Below are 18,913 nucleotides of genomic sequence, written 5' to 3'. Positions count from 1 at the left end.
GTGGTCCGCCAAGGGGGCGGCCTGGGTTCAAGTCCGACTTATGGCTCCTTTCCTGCATGTCATTCCCCACTCTCTACCAGTTTCATACTCTATCCACTGTCCTATCAAATAAAGGAAAATAGCCCCACAATAAATCAAAAATGATCAATGTCATGATTAGAGGAAACTGAACAGCAAGAACAATTTTCAAATCTGCTTCAGTTTATTTACATCTGGTTGTTTGGTCCCTCTATTGTTCAGTATTCATGAGATGTTTATTTCTGCTGTCAAAATGGACATTTTTAAATGGGGTGTGTGTGGGACTTCTGCGTCTTTTGGAGCAAGCCTCAAGTGGACAGTCGAGGAACTGCAGCTTTTTTGCAGTCTTCCGCATTGGCTTAATTTTTTGCAAACATCACATGTTTTTGTCTCTTTGATGAGAAAACAATCAAAGTTAACACCAACACATAATCCCTATCATTTTAACACTGCAGTGTAGCTCAGTCTATATCTGGAAAATATTTTAAATCTATCCAATATAGCTTGCTTTCTTGCGCTGGAAGAGCTGTGTGCAGATTTATTGTTGCAGGATGTTTGTCTAGCAGTTGTGCTGCCCCCTGGTGTCCCAAAGAATGAATGCAGCTTTAAGAGGTGCGAACAATTATTTATAATAATCAAACCATCACAAATCACGTAATCATTTTTGCTTAATTGGCACTCTTATAGAAAAATGATTTGAGTTCACAATAACATGTCAGGGCTGTATAATCCTCCTTTCGATGTCATTCAGCGGTCGGTGTTTGAGAAGGTTTTGTTACACTTTGTTACACTTCGTTACGCTGGACCACTGCTGCTCCTAAACAGTTAATCATCATCAGTCGGTGGGTGACGACTTGTTTTGCTGTTGGCTCCGTCTGAATCCTCCTCACACGTGAGCGCGCAGCGGAAGACGGAGGAGCCTCCCTCTCGGCCTTCAGGAGGGGCTGAAGGTGACTCTCCTCTCAGCTGGGATGCAGAGGGAGCTCCTGGGGGTCCATCCGACCCGCTACACCGTCCTCATCCAGGAGTAACGACACACTCCTGCATTTACCGAACCTTTGCGATCCCGTTACGGCTGAGCGTGATATTTTCAGATTTTTGGTGAAGGACAAAGCATTTCTTTCTACCCATCTGCGTCTTGTTGGGCTCCCGTGCTGGTGTTTGCATGCATGTGTTCTGCACCGTACGGGCGGAAAAAGCGCCCCAGATCGGCAGGGATCATTTTCCCCGTCAGTAAAGTGGCGCAGACGGAGCCGGAACGCAGGGAGAGCACGGAGGAGGTCGTGGACGGAAGCAGGATGGTGGGTAGCCTACTGAAAAAAAAAAAGTGAATATTAATGTGTTCATCATATGCAAGAGGTCCGATTCTGTCTGTAGCTCTGCACCAAATGACAGGTTCCTTTATTTACGCCGTACAGATGCACCAACCGCGTAATAGAGACAAAAGATAGATTTTCTTGGAACCCTTGTAAGATTATTTTTTTATTGAATTCATGCATTTCTGTTGTTGGTTGATTTTCCTCCAGACCGTGCAAGAATTCAACAACCTCGTAGCTCTGTACCGGGAGCAGGTCATTTCCGTGGGAGAGATCTCAGCAGACTGTCCCTCTCTGCGGGCTCTGATGCACCACACACGGACCAAAGGATGCTCCATGGCCCGGGCTGCACACCAGGACCTCGCCGTCATCTCTGTGTCAGGGTAAACACCAACAATCATCTGATAGTTTTTCAGGGGAACAGATTTTGGCTGCAGCAGACGGAACACCAGCTCTCATTCATTGTTTTCAAGACGTCAGTCACCTCGAGTAACCTGATTTCTCCTTGAGAGTTTAAACATTTATTCTCACAATAAAGCTCATGTTAAGGATTTTTAAAACTAAACGAGCTGAAAAAGAATAGACCTACTGATCTTTCTAGATGACCTACAAAAGCATTACAAACCATCAGGGACAAGATTTTCTATTTCTATGAGCTTTTTGTTATTATTAATGCCTGAAACTGATTGATAAAACAGTCTTTCTTATGGCAGAGATTCTCAATGAGTGATCAAATGAAGCCAATGCAGAAGTGCAAAAACCTGCAGTTCATTGATTTAATTTGAGGCTGGCTGCAGAAGTCCCGGAAGTCACATACACACCCATTCAAAAAGCAAAAACAAACATGTTTACAGCCTGGTTCAAAAAATTAAATCGGTCTAAAAAGCTCATGTCTTTATCGGTACACTTTACGGGGTGACATTGTTTTTATAGCTCATCATTTTTTTTATTTTAAAATAAGAGTTGTAATAAGGCTCGTGGCTGACCTTGACTGATGGTCGGCCGCGGTGTAGCAGTTTATGATGAGGGTTAAAATCCGCCTCAGCTCCAGGTCTTTGCCTGGTCTTAGGGTGACTCAAAGTTACGTTTCGAAAAGCTTATCAAGCATGCAGACCACCATCGATGGGCTTCAAAAGCCCCCTTCAGTAACAAATGGTGATGTCACAGAGGCTTAGTCCATGTTTATTTACAGTCAAGCTCAAACCATATCGGAGAAACCAACAAAGAACTATCAGTTGTAGATTTGTCCACAGGGGGCGCCAAAATCTACTTTAAGCATTTCTTATCTTCTGTTCCAGTTACTGATGATGGCAAGGATCTGTTTTCTTTTTTAAAGAATGGTGTTTTTTCTAGAAAAGTTTCTCTTTTGAAGGACATAGAAATAGGAGAAAAAGAAAGTTAGGAAAAATATTCTTTTATATGTTTATTTTTTGGGCTGAAATCTCAAAGGGTAAAACATTGATTATATAAAGCAGCTGAAATGTAGAATTTTTCAACATGTAGCCTGATGTTTCAAATGAACCATACACTGTAACAGAACTTTCTGTAAGCTTGAATGTGTGGTACATTTGTTTCAATGGATCTCTTTCTTTTGTTCTTCTTCTTCTGCTTCCCTCCTCCTCCTCTTTGTGCTTCAGTCCAGAGGACGGAGAGATCCACCCTGAGATCTGCCGGCTCTTCATCCAGCTGCAGTGCTGCCTGGAGATGTTCATCACAGAGATGCTCAAATCCGTGTGCCTGCTCGGGGTGCTGCAGCTGCACAGAAAAAGTACCATCACACAAAAACCTCACAATGATAATACCACAAAAATGTCCAGAAAGAATTATATCAGAGAAATTAATCTTATTCAAAAAGCATTGATCACATTGAACATATGTAAATTAATCTTTTTATTTTGCTTGTTTGGTTCAGATTGTTGTGGAAATAATCTTCCCCTCAGTTAGAAAAGGAAAATAAAGTCCATGGGCCTTTCTCAAATCACTCCCTAGACACCCTCCCCCTTCACATGTTCACTCTGTTTGCACACTCGTGAAGGGTCCCCAACATTGAATGCCATCCAAAAACCTCGGAGTGCAGGGTAAGAGTGGGTTGTTGAACCCTTTGAGAGCGAGTCTGCACCGATGCTGGCTTACTAAACTGGTGCAACACCTGACGCTCTGTAGGCCAAAATGAAAGATCTGCACGCTCACCCCCACAAATTTGAACACCTCTAAATAAGGTTGAAAAGTGCTTAGTATCATACAGATGTTATAATCAAAATGTTTACATTATTATCTGGATTTAAAGGTCACATATCATGCAAAATACACTTTATCATGTTTCTCTAACACTAACATGTGTCCTTAGTCTTTCTACAAACCCCTTAAAGATGAGAAAAGTCCATCCTCTCCGTCTTCTGCCTGCTCCACTTTTCAGAAAATGTGTGCTCAAACAGGCTATTTGGAGATTTTCCCTTCATGACATCACAAAGGGCAGTAGCCCCTCCCCCAGGTGGGTGACACTCCCACAGCTAGGTGTTTGTTCTGTCCTCTGAGTCTGCCTTCTCACCTTAAACAATTTGGCATGGTGCAAGAAAGACCGAGCCACCCAAGCCCTTCCAGAGAGCGGCGTAGTCAGACACAGCTCATTTACATATTTAAAGTTACAGACACAGAAACAGCCTGTTCTGAACAGGTCTGAAATAGAGGGGTTTATAGACATGATCAAATACAGGATCAGAGTGGATTTAGAAACTTCACAGACATGTTTTGGGGAGCTCTGAGACTTATTTAAACCTGTTGAAAAGAAGTACAATATGTGACCCTTAATGAACAACTTTTTACATTTTGATAACGTTATTTGTGTTTATTTGACTGTGAAGTGTCTGATGTGTACAGTGACTTACAAAACTAATCATTGTATAAACATCAGATAGACATCTCTCATATTGTGAAGGGAATTTAATGAGGCTACTAATCTTATTTAAGTGGACGACTTATTATTTGAGTGACATAAATTAATGGTTGTATAAAATAAAGTTCCTGTTTCTTGTGCAAGTGTGAGGAGTTAACCCATAAGCTTGCTGTTGTATTTTTCCCCTCCGCCTTAACGAAGGGTACTTCACTCAGCTGTGGGCTTGACGTCAGACGGACAAGTATGGCTGTGGAGGGAGCAGTTTGAGAAAGGCCCCTTGAAATGAGTCTTTTTCACATTTCTACAAGATCTTTTGATATGTCACAGTAGGAAAAGAACAGGTATTGATATGAATAACTGAACTTAGCAAAGTTGCTTCATTTTCAGGATCCATAGAGTGTGCCTGCTGTGGATCATTGTTCCACTGTCATAGTTTTCTGAGAGAGCGATCATTTATAACATTAGTGCTTTTCCTTCTATGACGAGTGTCTTCAGTAAAAAAGGAAACATGTTAATCCTTAAATCACAACACTTTAATTTATATTTTCAAAAGCTAAAACAACATTAGCAAAATAAGTAGTACAGGAATTTAGAAAAAGGATTTTACATCCTAAAACGTTGAAGACAAGAAATCCAATGATATTTTCTTGAAGTCTCTATAGAGTATTGTTTTTTAAATAAATTTATAAAAAGGTGGAGGAAAACTTTAGCTCAAAAAACATTTGCATAAATGATCCAGGTCCCAGCCCTTTAATTCATAGGGCTAGAAACATTTAGAATACACCGACATATATCTGCCTGCACCTTCTTTAGGGTCTCAAGAAGGTGAAGTTGTCCTTCTATGAGCACCAGTGGTCTGCGCTCCTGTTGTCTCTCTTTTTCTCTGTAGAGTATATTTAAAGTGTCTGGCTGTACACACTAAAGTAATCATTTATAAACTATCCTTTTCAGCTTCTGTGAAACCAATACATATTTAAATTGTAATGTTGCTATAAAAGTTCTTCATGATATCTGAGATCAGAGTTCAGTTCACTCACAGTTGAGACAGCAGAGAGCAGCAGAGAGCTGTTTGTGTAGTCCACAAATATAGAGGAGCTTTGATTCAACGTTGAGGTAGTTCTTCCTTAAATAGAGAAGAGAGACTTTTTGTGAAGTGTTTTGATACTCCGAGATCACCTTATCCCTGACAACTTGTTGTTTGTATTGCACAGTCAGATTAAACGAAGCAGACAAATAGAAAAATCATCACAAAGTACATGATTGTACTTTTTAAATACAGTGTAGTGAGCGCAGGGCTTTCCTTTTTATGGGATATATTCAACTTCAAATAACTTTATTTATCAGGCATCAGTGTGTGATCGACATAAAAGAAAGAACAGCACAAGAACAAACCACACACACACACACACACATCACATTCAACAGCCAAAGAGCAATCAGATGTACTGAGTGAGTGAAGCTTGTAAGCCTTAACAGATACTGCATGACAGATAAGCAATACAAATATAATTCTACAAATGCTAGTATGGGTTTAAAGTGAAGGGAAAACATGTTAAATGCAGAAAATGAAATACTGTGTTTAAGTTGTCTTTGTTGACATTAGTGTGCTGTGTCTCTGTTTTGACCTGAAGGAACGGACTCCGAGCCGAAGTTGGACTTCAGGGTGGATGAAAGCTCAGACGTCCCGATCCTGGAGGAGCGATCCTCCTCCCCCATAGACTTCCTGACGGAGCAGTGGCTGGTGGGAACTGATATTGAAAATATCGAGAGGTACAGCAGCTGCACCTGCCCCTAACAATTCATTCTTTCACTTTTCTTTTGTCAGTTTCTAAAGCGGAATTTCAACTGCTGTTGTTTTTCTAAATTATTCTTCTTATCGACTGATTTTCTTTTTGTCATCACAGAGACATGCGAGAGATGAGAAACCTACTCAGCAAACTCAGGGACACGATGCCTCTGCCGCTGAAAAACCAAGGTACCTGTTGGTGATAGAAAACATTCACAACGTCATTCATTAGCAATTCAAAGTCAACTCCCCATCTGCTACAACTTTTCATACTGACATGTAGGTCACTACAGGTCATCTTGGAACAACAATGAACCTTTTCTTTTCTTTGTGTCCAAAGTTTTTCACTGAAATTATTTTGTAAAGACACTTTAAGACATATTACTTAAAGGCACAATATGTAACTCCACCACCTGGTGTTTAAAATGGGTACTGCAGTCCAAATTCAAAACATTAAAGAGAGCTGTCTCCCCCCGCCCCCTCCTCTCTAGAGTAGATGCTCACGCAGGTCACCATGTGGTGGACACTGAAGCTTCAGTGTTTATCCAGCTCTGCATCGGTCTGTAAACCTTTCTGTGTTTTAACCTCTCTCCATTTTTCAAAAGCATCTCCAATATTGATCCTAGTTTGAGCACGTTTCTGCTCGTGGAGCTTATTAGAAACATGCAGAGGCTAATGTCATCATTAAATGCGATGACATAATGAGGTTTGATTTCAAAATGTTTGCTTGTGTGTTCCAGATGACAGCAGCTTGTTGAATCTGACTCCACACCCGCTGATCCGGCAGAGGAAGAGACGCTTCCCTGGACTCTGCTGCATGGTGTCCGGCTGAGGGTCTTAAGGTCAAAACACTGCAGTAAACACAAAGACGAAAAAAGGACATTCAATTGCTTATATTTTGTGATGTAAATGATATAAAAAGGGATTCATTAATCTTGCTTAATTACCGTATATTCTTTATTTAGTGGCAGTATTTTTTCCATCATATCGGAAATTGTAAGCCTCGAGAATCTGCAACCTAATTCAAGGCATCTTCTCACTTTCTTTCTTGGGCTCAACACCCTCTGAATCTTTCTGTTTTGTGACATTTAATATAAAGACGAGTATAAAACATGTAAATATTCAGGCTATGCACTGGCATCTTTCATTGAAAGCTCTCTCACTGTGCTCGTGTCACGCTTTCATGTTTGAATGTTTCATCATGTGAGATGTTTCAGTCGCAAAACAACCTCCACATGTGTTTCGTCTTTCATTCAGTAGAGACTCTTGCCAGGTGAGTCTCTGCTTCCCTGTGTGGTGTAACACCTCGTAGACAAAGCAATCCATCCACACTGTAACAATACTTACACGTATATAAAGAATAACTATTGTTAGGTCTGTTTCTAAAGAAATACATAAAGTGTAAAATGTCAATTCAATTCTATGCCACATAAGAAAAAAAACTGTCTGAAAGCTTTAGCTGAACTTTGCCTTTTGGACATCTTGAGATATTTTTTAGCATGTTCAGCTCTCACTAAGAGTAATGGACTTGGAAAATGGGGAGGGTCTTTTTATGCCTTTTGAGATAGGACAGTGGATAGAGTCTGAAATCGGGGAGAGAGAGAGAGAGTGAGGAATGACATGCTGGAAAGAAGGCCCCGTTTGGATTCACCCACGGGCCGCCAGCTTAGAAGGACTACAGCATGCAAACTTATAACTACATATTTTGTTCTAGAAATGTCGGTCTTTAATTTATTAATTTAGATATTTTTTTGGCCTTTTTGCTTTTATTGGATAGGACAGCTGAAGTGAGACAGGAAAGGTTGGGAGGAGAGAGAGGGGGAAGACATGTAGCAAACAGGCGAGGGCGAGTTACAGCCTCTGTGATGAGGACTAAAGCCTCCATGCATGATGGGACACATGACTTAACCACTAGGCTATCTGGCACCCTGAGGCGCTGGTTTCCGTGAGGCAAGAGAGGCATCTGCTTGGGGCTCCAGACTAGTAGGGGCCCCCAGAGGGCTGACAAACTCTAAAATGTGCAAATTGACAGCACTCACTCTCTCTCTTCTTAAAACCCACTTTTATAATAAGACTTGCTTTTACATGATGTCTTCTTCCTATTTTCTGGTTTCCTTCTTATTTCCTCTTTATCTCCTTATTTCATTGTATCTTCTCTTTATGTTTTAGCCTGTCATACTTCTTTTATTATTCTAATTAATTAATTCTACCCTAAATACTCACGTCATTTGTTTGCTCCTTTGGATGTATCTATTTTTGATTTATTGCTTTTATCTCTTTTTATTGAGTTCAGCTCCTTTTAACTGCTTCTTGTGATTTTATGTTCTCATCACCTTTAACCTATTTTATTCTTTAGCTGCTTTTATTGTTTATTTCAGAGACCTAAGACCGCCCCCTCTTATCATTTTGATCTATTTTTTTATCTTCTTAAGAAAACTCTTATTTCTTTTACAGCTTCTAGCCACTTATTTGTGTTTCTATCTCTTTAAATCACATAGCCTGCTTATCTTCTAAGAGCTTCAGTCCTCTTGGTATCAACCTGCGTTGCCTGGGTTACTGCGTTGCTTGGGTTATTATGAACTATTGTGTTGCTGATGATGTTTGGCTTCTGTTGTTGGTCGGGTTGTCGTCTGGGTTCTTTTACTGTTGGGGTTTGTTTGTTGTTGGTTGCTTGCTTGCTTCTATGCTCCATCTTGTGTCAAAGCACTTTGTAAAAAAAGTGCTATACTAATAAAAAGTTATTAAAAGTTATAAAGTTACCGCCCTGCTGAACGCTGGTTGGAGGGCCCCCAATTGATTTTTGCCTCTGGCCCCAAACAGACTCTAGAATCACCTCTGCTGCCACCCCACCATCTTTAACTTTGAGTTTCCATTACATCAGGTTTTCTTCTTGTGAAATCTAATTTTATATTATAATGCTTCTATACCACAACCTAAAGACAAAGCTAATAAAACAGTATTTATATTTGTGTCTGTTCTTTTATATTCTGGCTCATTGTGACATTTTCTGCCTGAAATAGAAACTAAAATCTGCACCAATCAGACGCATGCCAGCAGTCCTCATGAAGACAAAAGATTTTTATTTTTCATATTTTCTTTTCTTTCTAATGGCCTAACAGATGTCCAACATAAAGAAACAGCAGAATACAAAAAATGCAATCCACTCATCCACTAGAGCCATTTCCCCTTTGAATGTAAGTGCAATATTATTTGTAAGTTGATGTCTGTATAAGGTTTTATTTTATTGTTATGTGAAGTGGTGATGTCTGGTGCTACATTCTTTGTTTGGGCATGTTAATGACTCTGAGTGAGCCATGTTTGTGTCGTCAGTGTGTCCCACATTGTAGAGAAATCACAGCTAAACCTTTGTACAGATATAATAATAATAATAATCATATGACATTTTATAATGTGAATAAAGTTTTATACAAAAACATCATATTTCTTCTGAGTCTGACTGCAGAATTATCCAAAGACTGGGGGTCTTTGAGGGTCATTATGTATGAGCCGGCTGCTTCTGTGTGTGCATTATTTTATCTTTTGCATCTTTCAATCACAAAAACGATTTTCTGCAACTTAGTGAACAAGGCTTTATGAACTGGTGGGTTTAACACACATGGACCACTTTGTATTTTTGTGTTTATTGCTCGATTGTGCAAAACAAAATCTTGGATAACTGAAGAAAATGTGGAAAGAAAGAACATGTTTACCTCACTCAGTATCTCAAAGTGTCAAGTCTCAAACATGGAACATCTGGTTTACATCTCTGCAGCTGGGAAACTCCAGAGCTTCTTACTTCCCGTAATGAAACAGAGACAACAGGGTTATAAGAACATTACGTGCTGCCATGTTTTATCAGTGTTATTTATTATTAAGGGGGATTTGTTTCTGTTTTGAGATTTTGACACAGCTTGGGAAATGCAAGTATAAAAAAATCTCAACAAGACTCCCAGGAAAGAATGAAGGGGGAGTTCAAATACAGACAGCTTGGACACACACCTCCAGTCAGACTGCTGCTAAACTCAGAGAGAGAGAGAGAGAGCTCTTATCCTCCTTAATATACAGCAGCAGCTCCATAATCATAATCCTTCTCTCCTGAAGAGGACGACAGTATATGCGGTGAGTTGGAATTTCATTTTTTTTCTAGACATGGACTGTTCGAGACCCTCCCCTCAGGCCAGAGGCTGTGGTCCATCAGGACCAAAACTCCTCTCTACAAGATCAGTTTCAGCCCCACAAGTCAGAGAGTAGCTCAGTAATGTGAAGGCTGAAACTGAGTTTATGTGTTACATTAACGCTCACTGGACTTTGAATACTGCACCTTTTGTACATTTTGTGTTTTTACATTTCTTATACTCTATTATTTATATCTTGTTAGTAAATGCTTCTTACAGTTTTGCACTAAAACACCAAGTCAAATTATTTGTATGTGCAAATGTTCTTGGCAATAAAAATCGATTCTGATTCTGATTCTGATTTAAATCTGGCATGTTCTTGATAGTACTTTCAGAGGAGGTGATACCACTTTGAATACCTGATGGCTTCTTCCAGCTGGTTGGTTCTGCTGCTACAGCTCAGCTGGATTTCAGTTGGACTGAGCTGTTTCTGTGACCAGTACCCCTGGGGATCCTGGTCTGCCTGCTCCAGGACCTGTAACTACGGGATACAGCACAGGCACAGGTAAGACAATACAGATAGGTGGGCAGCAGCAAGACTGGAAAAAGCCTTTTTATGGTATTATTAATCGAAACCTTGTGAGCTGCATTTATCTTCTTTTATTCTTTGTTATGAGTTATTGTTGTGAAATACAAAATCATTTTTTATTGTATTAGTGAAATTACAAAATACAAACACTGACTATAATAATATATGGGTGATGTAGAGCAAGTGAGGGGATGGAGGTATGGAGATACTTAAAGAGAATAGTACTATAACTACTACTACTAATAATAATGTTAGCAATGACTGCAGAGAGAGAGAGAGATTAAATCAAAAGATTTGATTAAAGTGTCAAAAATTAATTAGTGCTCATAATGACGGAAAAGCAAAAACCTAAACATGCATACACACATTCACACGTCGCTGCAATGAAACTAAACTGATGTGCGACCATATAACACATTATAGTATTTGTATTCATATGCGGACTGCAGCATAACAAGGTGACAGACATGCGAATGGTAAATGGCTTTTCTAGTCTTTTCTAGTCTTCTGATACTCAAAGCGCTTTTACTCTGCAGGTCACATCTACACATTCACACACTGATGTCAGAGGTTGCTATGTCAGGTGACCATCAGAAGTAACTAATCCCATTCATACACAGTCATACACTCAGATGAAGCAGGGGGAGCAACTTGGGTTGAGTGTCTTGCCCAAGGACACATTGGACATGTGGCTGAAGGAGGAAGGGGATCAAACCCTCAAGTTTCCAGTTGAGAGACGACGACTCTAACAACTGAGCCACAGCCCCCCCCCAATGTGACATGAGTTACACTTTATTCAACATGATACAACAATGGAAATAACAATCCAGTCACATAGGATCAGCACGGCTAATACTAATAATCATAATAATGCCTATACTAAAAAATGAGGCATAGCAACATTCACTTTGTTAGTGTTTACACAGCAGTGAGGAGAGGGGCGGGACCAGACCATCAGAGTCGCTCACCTAGACATGAAATACAAATACCTCATGCAGATGGCGCCAATAGAATACTTCTGTATAAAGAAGTGATTTGATTTGATTTGATTTTGGCAGGACATTTCAGTATGATGATTACTTCTGGAAGGCCAGCTGCAATCAGCTGTGTGAGAGAAACGACAGGAGAGCTTGTAACGAGCAGGCCTGTCCAATCAACTGCCTGCTAACAGAGTTTGGACCTTGGTCTGACTGCTCGCCCTGCGCCAAGAAACAGGCAAGAAAAACACAAACCTCACTGCAGAACACCATGAATCATCTGTGTTTCTTCATCCAATGCTATAACTGATTTTCCCTGAGTGTGAATGTTCTTAAGGTTATACTGTGAGTACTCTGAAGAGCCTTCATTTTTCTTCACTTTTACTTCAGTGAAGAAGCTGAATCGCTTCTTCATTATGTTTGTCCTCACTTTGATAAATGTGTCTACATTTTTTTTGCAAAGAATGTGTGTCCTTCAACTCTTGCAGAACCCTTCAAGACACAGTAATGAGGACAAGAACATTCAAACACACACACACGTCAAGTGTGTCTGAAAACGACTTAAAAAAATATATCTATTAAAAGATTAATTACTGTTCTATTTCTAACCACTGATTTTTACAAAATTGACCCTGTAAAATCATGATCACTAACAATCTGTAAGAGTTTGGTTTACATTATAAAACAAGTCGTTCTCATGAATTGGTTACTACAGTTACGGACGCGGTCCGTTGCGAGGCCGTCACAGTTTGGAGGATCAGCCTGCAGCGAGGAGCTGACAGAGGAGAGGCCTTGTTTCCCCTCCACAGAGTGCAAGTTAGCACCCATCGACTGCAGAGACGACTTTAGGTGTGATAGTGGTAAGTTTAGCGTTTACATAACTGGAGTGTTATAAAATGAAGGGGAAAGAGCAAGCCTCTAAATCCAGTATTGTTTTTATCATAACCTTTGGAACAATTTAAATGTCCCAGGCTCCTTTATTTGACCTCTAATCTGCTGGTTTAACATACAAACATGAATATAATAAATATATATACTGTAGGACAAAGAACTTCCTTTCTGCTGCAGGTCGCTGCATCAACTCGACCCTGACGTGCAACAGGCAGAACGACTGTGGAGATAACTCGGATGAGAGAGATTGTGTCGACTTTAAAATTGTGTGTCCAGCAGAGAAGAGAGTGGCCCCCGGGGCGGACCTGGTGGGAAACGGGTAAGCTGGAGGTCAAGAGGTCACTGCTGAGTTTACAACTCCAGTTTTGACTTGAACCAGCGCACATTCCTCTCTGCTCCATGCATTACGTTCCTCTCTGCTCCATGCATCACATTCCTCTCTGCTCCATGCATCACATTCCTCTCTGCTCCATGCATCACATTCCTCTCTGCTCCATGCATTACGTTCTTCTCTGCTCCATGCATTACGTTCTTCTCTGCAAATGACTGCTTCTCCGCTTTAAAACACCGGGGTGGCTGGTGGCGCAGTGGTTGGTGCGCGTGCGCCTCATGTATGGAGGCCGTAGTCCTCCAAGCGGTCAGACCAGGTTCGAATCCAACCTGTGGCTTCTTTCATGCACTCTCTCTCTCTCTTTCCCTGATTTCCAACCCTATCCACTGTCCTAACTCTACAATAAAGGCAAACCACCATCGTTATTTCAAAAGATTGCACAAAAATGTTTGACTATTTTTAATTTTCCGTGATTTGTGTTGAAGGTTTGACGCCCTGGCAGAGGAGCCAAGGGGAGCGGTGCTGGACAACATGTTTATGGGAGGATCTTGCATCATCAGGAGGCCTGCGAGCACGCTGCTCTACCACCGAGTCCCGCACAACTTTGAGAGCCTGAACATCAAGGTATTGATATTGTATGTGGCCATTCATTTTACGCCTATCAGTAAATCTAGCCTGGTTCCAGATCTCTGAATAACCTCTAAAATGTCAGATATTTGATAAAGCTGGAGATGCAACCGACCAATCAGAGCTTTGATGGCAAATTTTAAATCTTTGTGGGCAAGGCACAGAAAACTAGTGATAGAAAATGACATTATATTGGACTCATGTTAGCCCTGTGCATACAATCTCAGTCACTTGATCACATAAAAGAGTTTCAATTCCTACCAACCTGCTGAACCAGGGCAGTCTTATCTATCAGACTTTCTTAGTACGTGATGTAGTCCTCGATTAACAAAAGGGGTTGTTGTTTTTTTGTACAGGCTGCAGTGGTGGAGGACTTCAGCACAGAGCCCCAGCCTCTGGTCACCGAGCCCATCGACATGAAGACGTCATCTTCATCTGAAAGCAGCCAACGAGGTCAAGGCTTGTTTTTCTTCCCCATCTTTTACATCAGCGGGAGTTCTTCGTCAAGTGAAAGCTCCAAGAAACAGGCTTTTGAAGCTTCAAAGAAAAAGGTGAGGGAGCTTGTAGTGACATGCTTGTGAGGAGCTTCATTTGCAAAATGCTATTGGTAACCTCCTGACCACAAGATGAAGAAGTGAGGGCGAGATTAAATGTCCGGATTTTACCCAAAGCTCCTCACTCTGTGGGCCAGAAACATAAACGCCATGTCAGTAATATACCTTCACTCACAATTTCCTGCATGCACAATAATTCTGCACCTGCGCACACATTGCATGATCAGCAATGCTTTCCTATTTTTCTTCTTTTCCCTTTCCTTCCTTCCTTTGTTTGTTTGTTCCATCTATCCATTAAGTCATATCTTGTCTCTTCCCCTCTAGGACTCAAAGTTCTTGAGGGTGCACCAGGTTCTGCCCGTGTCCACCTTCAAGGTGAGGGACCCGGGGGACCTCGTCCTGTCGCAGCCTTTCCTCCAGTTCCTCCACGCCCTTCCTCTTATGTACAACTACGCCCTCTACAGAGAGATCTTCCAGCGCTTTGGGACGCACTACTACAGCTCAGGGGTACTGGGAGGCGACTATGACCTGTTGTACCAGTACAGCCGTGAGGAGCTCAAGAGTTCAGGTACACCAACAGCTGCTGGTCAAAAATTCTGAATAACCCAACAGATGCTAAAGCCACGCGGGCAACCTGGGTTCAATTCTGACCTGTGTGGCTTCCTTCCCACATGTGATTCCCCTCTCTCTATCTCTCTTACCGATTTGTGACTCTGGGCCACCCACTGTCCTGTCTCTCAAATAAAGACGTAAAAAGGTCAAAAGAAACCTGAACAATAATAGAAACCTTTGTTGTACTAATGTACTTTTTTAAATGTTTGGATTAGAAATTGTTGAATTCATGAAACTTAAAAAACGAGTGCATTTTCATTGAGTCACAGATGTTTGCTGTCAGTTCCTTTCTTTCATCGTTTTGTGCTCCACTCTTCCACTGTGTCAGGTGAAACTGAAGAGAACATCAAAAGCTGCCTGGGTAAAGAGGTCGCCTGGACCGTCATCCTCTACACACAATACTCCAGTGTAACCCGATGCACCGACAACAGGATGACACAGAAATATCAAGGTTTCCTCTGGTTCTGTTTCTTCTGTGAAGATTTTATTATCATTCTGTCACTTGCCCTTTCACAGTTTTTATTCATTGGTCACACATTTCTTTGTTCCAGGCTCGTACGTTCAGTCAGCAGAAAAGTCTTTCTCCATGGTCAAAGGAGGTCGAACCAGAGAGGCGGCCGCTCTGGCCTGGGAAAGAGAGGGACCTACTCCTGACAAAACCTCATACAAAAACTGGGCCAAATCTGTGCTTGACAACCCTGCTGTGGTCGAATACAAGGTGTGATCAAACAACAAATACATTCAAAAGGAAAGAAGGAAAAAAACATTATGATCATGACAGCTGATCAGGTGTTTGAGAGTTTGTGTGTCTGTCCAGCTGCTTCCCATCATAGATCTGGTTCGGGGGATCCCGTGTGCTGTCACAAAGAGGAGACACTTGAGGAAGGCCCTGCTGCAGTACCTGGAGGAGTTCGATACCTGCAAGTGCGCCCCCTGTCCGAACAACGGCAGGCCGGTTCTCTTCGGCACAGAGTGCAAGTGTGTTTGCCAAACGGGCACTTTTGGCACAAACTGTGAGAGAAGAGCTCCCGACTACAGCTCAGGTACAGCAGGACTTTAATGAGTCATAAATCATGATCACGATTATTTTTGATTGATATTGAGATCATGATTTATAACACGATTAGTCCTTGATTTTTTAACTTTGAAAAACAAGCAATACATCACATTTATAATAATAAATATATAAATAGAACTAAATAACTACGTTTTTGAGATGGTGGTGATGTACTCTTGTGGCCAAAATACAACAAACACTTTGGAACATTCACCACACATCAAAACCTGATGTGACTTGATGTATTTTCCAGCCCTATGCGGACTGCAGTGTGCTTAATGTTCGTGTAAAGACATGAGGAAACTATTGATGTGTGATGGAAGGAATCAAAGTTAAAGCGTGGTTAAGTGGTCTCCTTAGGCTTCTCCAGAGTCCTCTGGTATTCAACAATGTTAAAACATTTTGCAGTGAGCTTAAATTGATCTCACTTCACTTTTTCTAAATTATTTTTCCATCTCTAGGGTTTGCACTGTATTACCAAAGCCTCAGCTATTGATGCTATGGAGACTTTCTAAAAGTCAAAAGAGTAGTAGCATATAAAAAACACTTTCAGAGTTAACAAAACTACTTGCTAACTTAAAGAAAACTGTGAATGTTTGACTCTTCTTGGCATGACGAGGGAAATGACTGCCTGAAAACTTAAAATGGAATCAATCTTACAGTTTTTCTTTTTACTTGACTGCACCTCTAGAGATGATCAAAGTCATCACTGTACATCCTCAGGGGATCATAAATGATGGCTGAAAACTTTAATGCACTCTAATCTAGACATTTCATTTTAAGATTTTTCACATTTGCAAAATATCCACATGACATGACTCCTTCAGACTTGATTTTTTTTTCAAGTGTATTTATCTCTTTCATTCTTTATACAGGGAGAACTCTTTGATTTTATTGACCCTAAAGGCATTTTCTTCCATTTTATACTCCAGTCACTGGTTACAAACACTTGAAATCAGAATAAGTTTTGTCCGTCAAACACATTTTGTCTGCAGCTTGTAGCCTGTAGAGGCTGCTAGCAGTACTTCATACTATAGTATACAGTAAGAAGATGTAAAACCACACTAGAGTACATCCTCATATTACGCAGGTTTGAATAGTTCATATTGGTTTTGAGGTTGTTTGTGTAATCTCCACAGAGGGAGTGGATGGTTACTGGAGCTGTTGGGGGCCGTGGAGTAACTGTGGAGCTACAATGAAGAGACGTCGAACAAGGAGGTGTGATAACCCCGCTCCCCTCGGAGGAGGGAAAGCCTGCACAGGTCCTGACAGACAGGAGGACCCGTGTCACATCTCCATATTTGAAAAGTACGACCTCTTCTTCAGTCATGAAAAATCACATTTTGGACAGATTTCATGCTTTTACAGAATAAATGTAGGAAATATATTTCACTAAACACTTCCTGTTCTTCAAATTCATTGTCTGTTTTCTCACCATTTAAATTAAATGTCTGTTTTTATAATTGATATGATGGGCTGCTGGTGCATTGCTGCTACTACAGATATTTTAACTTCACGTTATATGAAATCTATTGGTCTTAATTTGTCTTCATGCATTATTGTATAACGTTGCATTCACTGAATGTTCTAAAGGTTCATGTTTTGTGTCCAGACGGGAGACCTGTGACAATGACGACGACTTCACTGTGGGCTGGAGGGACGAGCTGCCTCCAGGCGTGCAGGGCTGTTTGAGGCCGCAGAGACCTGAGAACAGCTTCCTCAGGGTAAAAAGTCTCTGCTGACTGTAGCTAGTGACTCAACTGCACTGTTACATTACACTCATATACATTACATTTAGTTAGATTGCATATATAAGACATTAAAAACAAAAAGCAATAGCTTAAAAAGGATATGAACAGAAGTTATGTAACTAATTCACTGGAAGCCTGGCCTGTATTCACAAACAGAGAGAGCGCCTAATTTAGCTAAAAGAAAGTATAGCAAGGAGTCCAAGCTTAGGCGCGATTTACTGAAGGACCAATCTCCAGAGTGAGGAAGAAACTTTGATCTTAGTCTCACTAAGGAGAAAAATTGAATCAATTTTTAATCTAGAGTTAAAGTCTGAACTGAAATCACTACTTTAAATTAACAACAGAAAATATAACAAATGTATACATTATTATAAAACCTTTCCCCCTCTATTTAAATAATGATTTAACTATTTAAATGCGTCTTTATTGGTTTATTTTATATTCTGTATATTACTGTCTTTCATTTGTACTTTTCTTTATGTAGGCTACTGGATGTTATTTAGTTATTTAATCTGTCTTTTACTTGATTTACATTGTGATATTGTTTTTTGTTTACCTGACTGTATATGCGCATTACTCTTCTTGAATAAAGCTAAACAAAAAAAACAAAAAAAAACGGGTGGATGCGGCCGGTTCAGGTAACATAAATGACGTCACTTCCATACTGAATGAATCAGAAGAAGTAGGAACAAATATCTGCCTACTGTGTGTGCATACTGAATAGTAGGTACTAACAGTATACAGCACGGATAGTAGGTACTGTCTACTGACAGATTGAGTAGGTACTTGGCAATTCGGATACAGCCAGAGACTCACCATGCCAACTCACTTTGCACTGAAGAGAGTCCAAGATGGGCTTAAACGTCTTTATAAATAACCTTGGTCCGTTGTGCCCAACTATGAATCGATAAGAATATTCTCAATCGAGACTCCCGTCTGTTCTCCTTTTTTTCCCCTGTGTGAGAGTCCTTCCTTGCTGTTCCTTTTAGGCTATATTTATTTGCTCATGTTTATTTACAACAATAAAAGTAATTTTTGTTGCTTTAGAAACTCTAAAGCCTCTTAAAAGTTCTCCTCATCAATAAGTCGATTATAAATTGTAAAAATGGAGCACAAGGGTTACAGGTCAAATGAAATGTAACTGAAAGAAGTTTTCTATTCTTCCTTCTTCCTCCTCAGAAAGCGAAGCAGTATTATGCATTTGGAGAGGATGAGGAGTTTCAGTGCTTCACTGGATTTGAACTGGAGGGTTTTCAGTTCATCAACTGTCTTCCTGACGGGACGTGGAGTCAACCAATGGGAAGCTGCAGAAGTGAGTTTGTGTTATTTATTTTTACTAAGTGAACACTGAACGACTCAGTCATTCTCCACTACCACAGGTAACTGTCAGGATTTC

General features: G+C 40.6%; 1 protein-coding gene across 2 annotated transcripts in view; it reads left to right on the top strand.

The window, feature by feature from the left end:
• The first annotated feature begins 687 nt into the window (after positions 1–687).
• c6.2 (complement component 6, duplicate 2) overlaps positions 688–18,913 on the top strand; it is a 21,150-nt gene continuing 2,924 nt past the window's right edge. The window contains exons 1-18 of one of the 2 annotated variants that reach the window (XM_020636029.3): positions 688–1,319; positions 1,545–1,717; positions 2,972–3,102; positions 5,859–5,997; positions 6,452–6,465; positions 10,585–10,693; positions 11,776–11,932; positions 12,410–12,554; positions 12,763–12,904; positions 13,402–13,540; positions 13,900–14,094; positions 14,422–14,665; positions 15,038–15,160; positions 15,261–15,427; positions 15,527–15,752; positions 16,906–17,074; positions 17,379–17,490; positions 18,697–18,829. In XM_020636029.3, the coding sequence (XP_020491685.2) occupies positions 1,188–1,319; positions 1,545–1,717; positions 2,972–3,102; positions 5,859–5,997; positions 6,452–6,465; positions 10,585–10,693; positions 11,776–11,932; positions 12,410–12,554; positions 12,763–12,904; positions 13,402–13,540; positions 13,900–14,094; positions 14,422–14,665; positions 15,038–15,160; positions 15,261–15,427; positions 15,527–15,752; positions 16,906–17,074; positions 17,379–17,490; positions 18,697–18,829 (2,650 nt within the window). In that variant the 5' untranslated portion in view covers positions 688–1,187. Of the gene's footprint in view, positions 1,320–1,544; positions 1,718–2,971; positions 3,103–5,858; positions 5,998–6,451; positions 6,466–9,968; positions 10,133–10,514; positions 10,694–11,775; positions 11,933–12,409; positions 12,555–12,762; positions 12,905–13,401; positions 13,541–13,899; positions 14,095–14,421; positions 14,666–15,037; positions 15,161–15,260; positions 15,428–15,526; positions 15,753–16,905; positions 17,075–17,378; positions 17,491–18,696; positions 18,830–18,913 lie in introns of those variants that run through there. The other variant, XM_020636028.3, reaches the window with a different exon arrangement.

This window comes from Labrus bergylta, chromosome 17, assembly GCF_963930695.1.
Source record: "Labrus bergylta chromosome 17, fLabBer1.1, whole genome shotgun sequence".
NCBI classification, from domain to species: Eukaryota; Metazoa; Chordata; class Actinopteri; order Labriformes; family Labridae; genus Labrus; species Labrus bergylta.
The sequence above is the reverse complement of the archived record's forward strand: the minus strand, read 5'-3'. Positions and strand labels throughout refer to the sequence as shown.